The 12,375-nt window shown below is 41.7% G+C and overlaps 1 protein-coding gene across 1 annotated transcript; it reads left to right on the forward strand.

Annotated features, from left to right (window-relative positions):
* Positions 1-699: 699 nt before the first annotated feature.
* On the forward strand, positions 700-8,726 carry rbm7 (RNA binding motif protein 7). Its single transcript, XM_083637909.1, has 5 exons — positions 700-868; positions 1,181-1,343; positions 5,556-5,631; positions 6,390-6,483; positions 7,676-8,726. Exons 1-5 carry the CDS (start codon positions 776-778, stop codon positions 8,048-8,050), a joined length of 801 nt encoding a protein of 266 aa, XP_083494035.1. The 5' UTR covers positions 700-775; the 3' UTR covers positions 8,051-8,726.
* The last annotated feature ends 3,649 nt before the right edge of the window (positions 8,727-12,375 follow it).

A 12,375-nucleotide genomic window follows, 5' to 3' on the forward strand; every position in this document is an offset into this window, starting at 1 on the left:
CTTAAATAAATAAATAAATAAATAAATAAATAAATAAATAAATAAATAAATAAATAAATAAATAAATAAAATGCATTGAATCAGCAGAAAAATTCAGAACCATTAACAATTAGCCTTAATTTTGTATAAAATACTATGCAGTCAGAAATTGAACTTTGGCTTATTTGAGATTGCTCTGCCTGGTCTTGCTGGCTGGCCTGTGGCCTCAGCAGGTTTTCTGGCTCTTGAAGCTGTGACATGACTAATGATGTCACAATTGATTTATGTCATCACTAATGGTCTCACAATGAAAACGTGACCAATCGGCCTTCCAATTATATTAGAGTTATGACATCACTGACTATTTTGGATTTATTTGTCACAATGCATGAGTAGAGAGGGATTTATGACATTACTGATCACACATAGCCTACACACACACACACACACACACACACACACACACACACACACACATACACACACACATACATACATACATACATACATACATACATACATACATACATACATACATACATACATACATACATACATACATACAAACTTGAACTGTATTGTCTAGAGAAGACTGAATGACAAATAGACAGTCACATTGACAGCACCATCAGCAACGTTTGGTGTCGTAAAAAACCCTAGGGCCATTACGACTGAAGCTACATTAGGACGGCAGTAAACTACTCTACGGTAGCGCTAGGCCTTCCGTATAATTTGGCGGAGCTCGTAGTACGCATTTAGTTTGCTTTGCTCGGAGTGCAGTGTTGCTGAAGATACAATGGGAATAGAAGAAGAAGCAGATCGGACGCTCTTCATTAGAAATTTGGATCAAAGAGTGACGGAGGAGCTTTTGTTCGAGATGTTTTTACAGGTGCAGTAAACACTAGCTACAGTTAGCTTCTCCAAGATGGCCAGAGTTGGTATCGGCTAAGTAAAACGACCCATACGTGTAATTTTTTAACGAGTATCGTTATGCTCATTTAGCGTTGCCAACAAATGTACACTATACTGCTGTGACATTATACGTTAGTTGTGCAAAACAAAAGCTGTGGACAGATTCCGGGGAAATGGCACCAGTCAGAAATTAATGTTAGCCATTCAGATTAGCTAACGCGCGTTAGCCGACGCTAGCTCTGTCATACTGCTCTTGTTTACAATTTTAATACTTGGATGTCTCTTGCAGGCAGGACCTCTCCTTAGAACGAAAATTCCAAAGGACCCGGAGGGGAAACAGAAAACGTTTGGCTTTGCCATTTACAAACATGAAGTGTCTGTGCCATATGCCATGCAACTATTGAATGGTACTTCGGTGTTTGGGAGATCTATCCATGTGCAGTTCCGATCAGGTGAGGGAACGCTTTCGGGACATTCATTATTATTATAACGCTAGTCCATAAACACTAGGGGATCCAAATTGAAAGGCTGTCGAGTTACACTGATAGGCGACGGTTTAAAGGGATACGCCAACATTTTGAGAGTTTAGGCCATTTGTCATAATTTTTCCGATATCAAAACTGTAGATCCCTTTATTTTCACTCTGCGTGCAGTATAGCCCCAATAATGTTCCGCTGTGTCTCCGTTTCTCTCTGAAACAGCGTCACACATCGACCCATAAGGAAATTCGGGGGATCGAGTGGTTAAAACGCTCTCCTACCCGTCTCCGAAGTCAGATAGCAGATCCGAAGATATAATAATCTCCCTACAGAAGCCAGTAGTTTAGGCGGGGGTGTTAAAATGATATTCCTGCATGAACTGTTGAAAAGCACTCTTTCCGCAGCCTGTGCTGAATTTAGAAGAGGAGAAGCGTCCCAGTGCCGACAGGAACCTTGGGAGTTTGAGTATTTCATGGCATGTTTTGCTTCACAGGTGCCCTGGATTTGATCACTGTGCCGCCGTATCCGAGTGACTGCAATGTTGTTTGCTTGCCATGTGTGCAAGCGGTGCACCATGACATAAGATCAAACACACCCTGCTGTAAATTCGGCACAGGTTGTGGAAAAAAGCTTTTAAACGGTTGCTTCACGCAGGAATATAATTTTAACACCCCCCGCCTAAACTAGTGGCTTCTGTAGGGAGATTAATTATATCTTCGGATCTGCGATCGGACGTCGGAGACGGGTAGGAGACCGTTTTAACCACTCGACCCCCATCCCGATTTCCTTATGGGACGATGTGTGACGCTGTTTCAGAGAGAAAAGGAGATACAGCGCAACATTTTTGGGCTACGTGCAGTAGAAACAGCGGTAGAGCTCTCACTGCTATTTAGCGCTACAATGGCAGTCTATGGAAGAGCTGCCTACTCCCGTTCAGTCGCCCAAAATACACATTCCAACAGCGCCAGAAACACTCACATGTACATGTTGTGGCTTGTGTACTCACCACGCGATGAAATAATAATCCAAAATTACGTGAAACGGTCATTTTTGTAGTAAATCCACACACCGAGATCTAACAGAGTAACCGATCTAACAGAGTATAACCAAAGTTACTTCCTCATTTGCCATGATGTGCATGCACTGTATTGATGACTGCACACAGCGGATGCGTCAGGCCTGTCTGTCTCTGCTGCTCCGAGCAGAGGGGCCAGGGTTGCCTACCTAGCAACTCGCAGACGGGCAGGTAGGCCATTGCGCACAGTGCCAAAGATTGTCTATCTCCAAAGTGATGACTTACTCGGCAGTAGACGAGGAAAGACTGAAATCACGGGACCCGCTGTTTATTTTTTGGCCCAACGTGAATACTGCCCGTTCCCGCGAGATTTGTGGGACCTGCGGGAGTCCCATCCCGTTGCACCCCTCTAATGCACACAATATAACCCATTAGTGGCAACAAAGAAGTGCAAATGGCTCTCCAGTACCAAACGTCACTCTGGAACGAAAGTGAATGCAGCCAGGCTGCGGGCACCAAGCACAATTGGTTGATTGATTCACCTGACATAGTTGTCAATTTAGCAAAGGTAAAAAAAGGTAAAAAGCGCTCATATGAGGCAGAAGCGAATCAAAATGCTTACCACAAATAAAGCCAAATGAGAGCCTTAAAGTGCTGCAAAGTGGAGAAAGAAAGAGAAAATAGTGAAGAAAGTGGCCAGACAGGCCACAGAATCTGTCTAAGGTTTGGGATATTTTCAAGCTGAAAAAGAACGAAAACTCTTTGAGTGTGTCTATTGTAAGACCGTACTTGCCTACCAGAGCAGAAGACATCCATTAAACGGAGCCGGACCGGGGACCCGAGACAAGGTAACTAATGTTAAGTTAACATAAATCAATATGATTGCTAATCAAGATTAAGGCTAGTTGTAATTCTGGCTAGTTGATCAATATGACGGCTAGTTGCTGTATTATCGCAGCGTTTTGTGATGTGGCTTTTTGTGAGGAGAAATACAAAGCGCAACCTCACCTGACGTTAGCAGCTAATGTTAGCTCAACATCAGCAGCTGGTTATACACACACACACACACACACACACAGACAGACAGACAGACACAGACACACAGTGATGCATTAAGAAATAGCAGAGAAAGCAAAATAGTAGGTGGTGGTGTAATAGCATCCATTCATTTTAGCTTGATTGCAGTGAGAATAGTCAGTCAGTCTAGGGGGTATAAATGTACATTAGCCAGTTGTATATGAACTTACAGTATCATTTTAGGCCTAGTAATATCAATAATAATTATTATTTAATTTCTTTTTCAGTAAATCACAGCGTCGTAAGGACAGCTCCTTCATGTTCAACTGAGCAAGCAGCTGAGTTCACAGACGGCATTCTGAACAGGATTGTTACAGACATGCGCCCACTGTCCATGGTGGAGGATGAAGGCTTCCAGAAAATTATTTCCAGTTTCAATCCCACGCTTCCATCAAGAAAACTACTTCATGAACATGATGGAGAAAAAGTATGAAGACATCAAATTCAAGTTGAAGAACAAGCTTAAGAAGACTGACAATATGGCACTCCCTATTGACATTTGGATGAGCGTGGCTACAGAGGCATATCTGGGGGAGACGTGTCACTTTCTTGGGGAGGATTCAGAAATTGAGTCCCACAGCCCCATGCCACTTGATTATTGTATGAATGCAATTTAAGAAATAAAATGTATTATTTTTCTAAAAAGGAAACCAATGTACTTGTTCATTTTAAGAGATGTCTTATTTCCCCTCGTATAATTACTGTTGCTCTTTAAAGCCCTATTCAGCAGCTTTTCCAAGTTTTGCTATTGCGGAAACAGCGCCCTCTGGGTGCAATAGCATCGATATCGTTCAAAGTCAACAAAACACAGCGCCAGAAAGCTCTATGTACATGTTGTGACATCGGGTACTCACCACGTGATGGAATAATAATCCATAGTTACGTGAAACGTCATTTTCGTAACAAATCTGCACCGAGTTACTTCCTTGTTTTTCTGAAGACAGCGCTTCCGCTGTACAGCACATGCGCGCATTCTGCCTCCGGGACACAGGCACAAAAATGCTTAGTCCCAGTAGAGGCCTTTGGAGGGTGGTGTGTGACCAATAGAGGTGACATTCTCCCTGTTACAAGTCACTGTACCATCTTCAATGACTAAAAAGCTGTTATATTAAGGTGAAAAAGTTACTGATTGGGGCTTTAATAACGCAAAAGTAGTTCTTATCCGATTTAATCGATGGATTAATCAGTAGAATACTCAATTACTAAAATAATCGATAGCTGCAGCTTGTGCAGCCCTACAGTCAAGAACATAGGCTCTGGAGAAAATGGAACTAATGTAGGAAGCCTGCCAATCATTTCACACATTCTGATATTTGTCGCCGTGAAGAACAATCTTCATCTATACAATGATGTCACCTATTTAGCAGCCAAGGGCAAGATATCGATCTGCGTAAATCATTTTGAACACCAGACAAAATCTTAAACAAATCAAGGTCTGGAAAAAGTCTGGACTTTTTTATTTGAAAATGTGTAGGAACCCTGCAAGTGGAATGTTCAAAAGTGTGCAAAACACCATTGCTACTTAAATTATGAATGAAAACATATGCAGGTGAAACATAAACATGTCTTTGTGATTTCAAATCAACCTTGACCACACAAAATTATATTTAGACTTGTTTGACTAATTCCTGTGGTGCTCTATTACACCCAATGTACACCAGATGCGTTACGGCTGCGTTTGCGGGTCCGGTAAAACTGCCGGAACAGACTCTCGCCCATGTTAATAGATGGACAATACATGCGGTATACGGAAAAATGACACACCTGTTCTATTTTTGTCAGATCCTGCATGTGTCTGACAGATTACATGAGTGTGGGTCTGTTCGGAGCCGTACCGCATCTGTTCCGGAGCTGGTGGACATTAGCCCTTAGCTAACATATAGCCTTAATCAGCATTTAGATAGGACAGCTTTGATTTGAACTAGTGATGTTCAGTTTTGCTTGATCTTGCCCTTGTGGCACAGAGTTACTGAAGTTGCTAAATACTGACTGTACTGACTGAATAAGCGTTAAAGCTTAGTTACCGTAGTTGAACGACTTTCCCCTTCACCATTAAACAAGCCCCTCTGTCTGCTGCCTTTGCCCCATTGCAGGAAGCAGTCATAACAGCAGCCCAGGGAACTCGCAGAATACAAGTCCTGCAAACACTCCCAACCCACATGGCCAGAGGTGAGAATGTGGCACCAGTTTAGTTTTTCTTCTAACTCAATGAAGGGAAATCTGCATTTAATTTGGGTTTATAAATCTCTTCAAGCTGCGTTTCACTTTAGGGCAACATTTTCATTTTAAGTACTAACATTGTAGGTTTGGGGGAATAAATGATTACATCAGGGATCAGCGATTTTTACCATTTTAAATGGCCTTGTTGTTTGGTCATTTAAGTCTCGTGCTAGGCACTTTTTGCAGAAGCACTTGCAGGGAATAAAGTTGTGGTGAATTTGAATTGTAAAATGTATTTACAGCAGAACACACCTAATAATAAGCCACAAAACCCTCCCCAAGGTGTACTGGTTCCCCATTTGAGTGTATTTTACTACTGTAATGCGCCTTGAGCTGATAACTTGTTGATCAGCTTTATTGCTTGACAGTGAGGTCTTCTAGGCCAACTATCTAAAATAAATGTCAATGTAAAAATACCCCTTTCTTACATAAAAGCTACATCCCCTTCTAACGATTATATTCTTTTGTCATACAATGATCATTTAAAATATTAGCAGTAACTTCCCTTTCCACATCAATTACAGAAAGGATTTAAAATGTTGAGACAAATCAAACATGGATTGTTTTTTTTGTATTTCAAGTGCCCCTAACATTTTGTAGACTCTGTAAGTCAAAATCAGTCTGTTGGCAGGCTGGGTAACGTTTTGTTTTTGTCTTTTTATGACAAGGAATTAATTGACAATGTTTTCTTTTCCTCTTGTTTGCAGGACACAAGGCCAGTTGAATACCCCACCGCATACTCCTCCTGCTCAAATGCAGAGGTCTTTCTCATCTCCCGAAAGTCTGCAAAAACAAGTCATGGTAACTTTTTTCTCCTTTCTTATTGACACAGAACCTTACAGTATTTTGTGTGTGTGTGTGTGTGTGTGTGTGTGTGTGTGTGTGTGTGTGTGTGTGTCACCTGCTGGTTGCTCTGAGTAGTGCTATCACTAATTGTTGCTGATACCATTGGGGGTATGCAGTGTTGGTGGGGCGGTAGTGTGCTATCACTAATTGGTGTGTCCGGGGACCCTGTTACATTATTAAGCTGGAGTCCTGTGCTCAGGGGGCATCTGATGAGAGGCACTGATCATATTAAAGAAATACCTTCTTGATTACAGTATAAAGGAGTAGTAGCAGGAAAAAGAACATGTACCTGTATGTGCGTGCATGTTAGCATAAAACCCGCTATATAAGACACACTTTTAATACTTTTTTCCCCATCTGAAAAGTGGAGTGTGTCTTATACCGGTGCGGCCTAATACACCAATATAAAATGCAGAGACGTTGGAAATTTCCACATAAGTATCAGCGTCATTACGGTCGGCGTGCTGGATAGTATCGCATTGTTTACATACTGTAGCGCTGTCAACTACTAGTAACCTAGTAGCAGCGCTAATAGGAAGCTAGCCATCATTAGCATTACAATGTTTTGTCTATTACCGTTTCTAAAAATCAGAGGAGGATGAGGAGGAGAAACTGGAGAAGCAAGTATGTTACACCACACAACTGTTTACGGTTGCCTGTTGTAAGATGAGCTGAACAGATGTTGCTGTGAGGAGTTGGCTGAAGGTTTTGCCTTAATCGCCTGTTTCTCCTACTGTAACTATCCATACATCTCTCTCATCCTACTTATCCTTCATGTCTGGGGACAGCAGGGAGGCAAAACAAACAAACCCAGATGATTTTATTGCTGTTATTACTAGAGCCGTGTATAACGCAGGCCACCATCGCTGTTTTGTAATAGATGCTAATGCAACAGAAACGGTAATAGACAACGCCGGCTAGCTTCCTAGAGTTATTGGCGCAGCTGTAACCTAGGCTGTCACTAAGTTAGTGTTCATTGACAGCAAGGAGAAATAACTTGTATAAATGGTATAAATGTGTTTTTATAAATCAATAGCTATAGGAAAAAAAAAATTGCCGGTGGGGGACCCCTCAAAATAGTCTGCATCTTATGTGCCTTATTTACCGGGTTTTATGGTACCTCTCTTTTCCTTTCCTCCGTCCACAGATGAGCAATATGATGTGGCAGATGCAGATGCAGCAGCTGGAGCAGATGAAAGGTAGCGCCTCCCCCTGGACGCAGCAGAGGCAGCAGTCCGGAGCTGTTCGCTCTGCAGGAGGCGACTCCAGGCAACACGACAGCTCTCCCTATCGCCAGCCGTCGCCGCAGGGCAACAACGGCGCGGCTCAGCACAGCAGAGGCCAGCGGCACGCGGACGAAGCGGGTTCCGGCCGTCACCAACAGCCCAGCCGGGACAACCACCATCGTGGTGACGGTGACAGGAGCAGCAACCGTCACCATGACAACAGAGGCGGCAACCGACAAGCCGATGATAGGAGTGGCAGCCGTGGCTACCAAGATAATAGATGGAGACGGTACTGAGACACCGTAGGGGTTTCTGTAAAGACTTTTGCTTTTACGAATTTGTGGACGGCTTACTAAACAGGATCATGAGTTTTTGTTAACCAAAAAAAGTATGTTTACTACTCAGGTTGTTTGTATATGATCCTACCAGTTTGAAGATTTAATAACTCATGCCGTAGTGCCACCGTTGTTTACTTTTAAGGTGTTTTTAAACTTTGTATACTTCTTTCAAATGTGAGTTTTTCCTCACAAGTGTTGCAAATATATTGGGGTTGGGATTTATTCATCATGAGAGCAAGGAATACGAAAACAAACCTTTTTTTGCTGGTAGTCAACTGTTGAAAGATTAAGAAAAAAAATCTAATGTATTTAAAAAATGTATCTGCAATTTTTTTATTTTATTTTTTACAACATGCAAATCATTGTCAAAATGGTGCTCCTGAATATTTCAATCTTCTACAGGCGTTTCAGCGAAAAACAAAATGACAAAAAGGAAGCAATTTGCAGCTAAAGATTCGATTCCACCAGCAACACTTTTTCTGCAGTAGGACAACTTTTTTCTTTTTGTTTTCTTAGATCAGTGAACCTTGCTCTTTCTAGTAATGGACTAATACTTTTTTTTTTATTCTGCCATTGTTAGATTAACTGGTATCATGTTTTAAAACCGACCTTTATAAAAGCTCGTTTCATTTGATTACTGTATTGTCTTCATCTTTTGATATATTTTGTGAACACTTGGCCATATTACAAAACAATGCCTATCTGGGCCTAGCAGACTCCTTTCTGGCTATGGCACACAGCCATGTTATTTACAGCTTATTCTGTGGACTATGTGCAACCAACTAAGTGAGCTATTGTATGTAGATGCAACATACCGTTAATGCATGCACACATGCCTCATCTGCACCTATAAATGGCCCACGTGTAACCAATATGCTTGTGCAGTGGGTTATGAAGTAATCTGCAGGTGGCGCCACACACATCCTTTTATTGAATCAATTAAGATGTTAAATATAACTGGGCCACATGATCAGCTCCTACATTTGACCTTTCTATTTAGGATGCTTTCAAGTCTTGACATGGGTTTGTCACAGGGGTTGACCGTTTGGCTGCCCTGCTCTGTTAATTGCATGCAGTGAATGATGGACATGTTGGGCTTGTTGTTCTTGTGTTTCTCGCACCAGAACAGATCAGAGGCGGTGTCTTGCTTTCCAAGATCACTTGATCAAAAGGTTAATCATCACGCCAGCTTGAGACTGGCACACGTGTGCTTGTCTTACACATAGCCTACAGTATCCTTTAAAAAGAAGCCTATTGTTCCATCCCAAAGTTGGTACCACTTTGGAGCCTGGCATCTCGTGTTACAGTCAACGCTTTTGGTCCGATGCCCCGGTGTCGCCTTTATTGAGGGCTTGCTTACAACAAAGTGACTGATCAAATCCCTTAATGTCCTCGTTGAGGTCATAATCTACCCTTCCGAAAGTGCTTAGGCCTCTAACCGCAGCTCCCGCGCTGTATCGACAACCTATATCCCCCCCCAATAAAGCTCCTGGGGTCCAAAATTGGAGGTGCATTTGCACGCTCTACACTAAGCTCTCTGTCTTGCCTGTAATATGGCTAGTGTCAGATTCCACCCTGATGCTCCCGAGTCGCCCTAATGAAGAGTATCCTCTGTTCTGTGTCAGTGCTGCTGTCTGTGGCATAACTGTTTTAATTGGTTGATCTGCCTGGCGTCTCCAGCCCTGCAGCGGGCGGATTATAGACCGCTCAGTAGCCGCTGCTGTGTGGACTTATATAGCAGCTTGTCTACTGAAATGATCCACTGCCAAAGACCCACAGGCCCTCCCTTCCTTCTAGCAGCCCTGCAAGCCACAAGTGACCGGAGCCTGCAACCATCATTCCCGGATCTTTGCGCCACGCAGGTTGTTGGGTTCATCGGTGCCACGGTGTCCACTGCAAAAGATGCCCATCTCAGTGAGTCATTTAGGCTCACATTAACTCAAGATTTGTATTCGTTATTTTTATTTTAACAGGTGATCCCCCCCCCCTGCTGTGCTAAAATAATTTTTAATAATAATTTCACATAAAGGGCGTGCTGAAGGCAAGCACATATTCTGCATTATTTTCAATGCAGTTCCACTATTGTTTCATAAAGTTACTACAAACAAGTGTCACTATGCAGTGGTTCTCAAATTTTTTCACATGAGGGACCCCTAAACTGACAAAGATTAGACCACGGACCCCCATTTGATAGGATTTTGTCCCATGGTCCCCATATGATAATAAAGTTCATGCTTTTAGATGTTTTATTACAGAAAGTGTATAAAACTCATGACCAAAATAGTCATTGTATTACTTATTAATGGAATTATAGCTAAAATAAGTTACCCCCCTTTTTGTTGGGGACCCCCTGGAACCCCCTCAAGGACCCCTGGGGGTCCTCGGACCCCCATTTGAGAATGTGACACTTGTAGTAAAGGAAAATAAGACAATGACCCACGAAAATTTAAATCAATATGATTTGCAGAGTGAACTCATCTAATCCCACCCCATTATTTCTCTGTAAAACAATTTAAGGTTCAAATGATGTATACTTTTTGCAGCGGCTTCATTCCCCACCCCACCCCTGCACTCCATACCCCACCCCTCAAAATGTAATGTGCTCGGCAGACTGCACTGCGCAGGGCAGCAGTTGTTCTCATCTTCCCCCTTTGATCAAGCCATCAAACCCCCCCAAAGAACCCGAGCTTTCCCATGCGGAGCTCCCATATTTCCTCCTCCATAATCCTTCACACTTTGAACACGGCGCCTGTAATCTACGGAGCCACAGGCCGCCAGAGAGTTATATTTATTTACAATGCTTGCCCTGGGAAGATGGTAGGCCTAATCGTTTCTCCACATAGGCGGCAGCCACCGACATTTCAACGTGTAAACTTGACACTATCCCGAGATGATTCGCCCTGGTGGCCCCACACAGGGCAGCCAGGTAAAAGACTGTTCAAGTCATTTATTGTATATTGGAAACATGATGTCGGAAACTTACTTGCATATGTCCGCCTTAAAGAGAATGTTGCAGCCTTGATTATTGGTCATTTCAAAAAGCCCATTTAGCGTAGAACAAACGCCTATTGGTGGGGGCGGAGTAGCCTACAACGGTCATAGAAAAGCATGTGGAAAGATTCAGTCTGACATTAAACGAATTAAACATGTCAGTTGGTATGTCAGAGATTCCCCAAATTAACATACAGCCTCAGCCAAAATGACTGACAGTCTGACAGACACCGAACGATCTGGAAAAAAATAACGATTTTGTTGTTGTTGATTGTTTGCAAATGGGAATAGACGCATTAGGCTACTGGACCCTGTTCAAAACAGCTATTGCCTATTCGCGTAGACTTATATCAGAACTAAGGATTTGGAAATGAAAGAAGGCTTATATGTTTAGTTTTTAGTTGATGTTTATGCAATTTGTTCAGTTTGTTTGCATGCTATTTCGTTTGTGTTGTTTTCAATGAGGCAACAGCCACACGTTTCCCTCGTGCCTTAATCCAGGCATATCGCAGGAGTAGCCTACAATTTATTGGTTGATTTATAGCCAGTTTAATTGATCTAATCCTTATATAATAAACGCTTTAAACAATAATCAAAATGTTGGAAAAAGTTTGACTTAGCATTTTTGTCATAATGATAAACACTGGCCTGCTAGAATAAATTAAATTGTGTCAATCTAAAAGACTTGAACCGAATTTTGCCTTGCCTTGTTTCTAGGTTGTTTTGCTGTAGCCTATCTCCACTATTGCAAGATTAAATTCGTTACGATTTAATAGCCAAAATGTTTTATCATCGTTGTTATTATTACCACTGAAATTTCCACATCAATAACTGAAAAATTTGCCGAATAATAATAACAATGACAATATAATAACAACAATAATAATAATATGGTAGTAATAATAATAATAATATAATGATCATGATGTTCATGACGTTTTATCTTTCAGTCTTGCCAATAACAGCCCACGTCGCCTCTTATTCTCCTATTTCTAACGTTTTGAGCATGATCATAAGTGTGAGTCTAACATTATTTAGGTTATACATTTATATAGACAGGAAGAGACATAAGCAAAACATTTTCAACATGACTGATGGTTGACGAATAGAATATAGCCTAAATAAAAATAAAGTCCCAAAGAAACCCTTGCTTGAAACAAATAAACTGCACGATGTTGACTAAATGGTTCATAGAGCGGTTTAGTTTTCATTTGAATTGATTTGGAACTTCAATAATAACATTAGGCTTTAGGCTACTAACAGAAACCTTTTTTTTAATTCAGATGAACAAC

This window comes from Poromitra crassiceps, assembly GCF_964638095.1.
Source record: "Poromitra crassiceps genome assembly, chromosome: 5".
NCBI classification, from domain to species: domain Eukaryota; kingdom Metazoa; phylum Chordata; class Actinopteri; order Beryciformes; family Melamphaidae; genus Poromitra; species Poromitra crassiceps.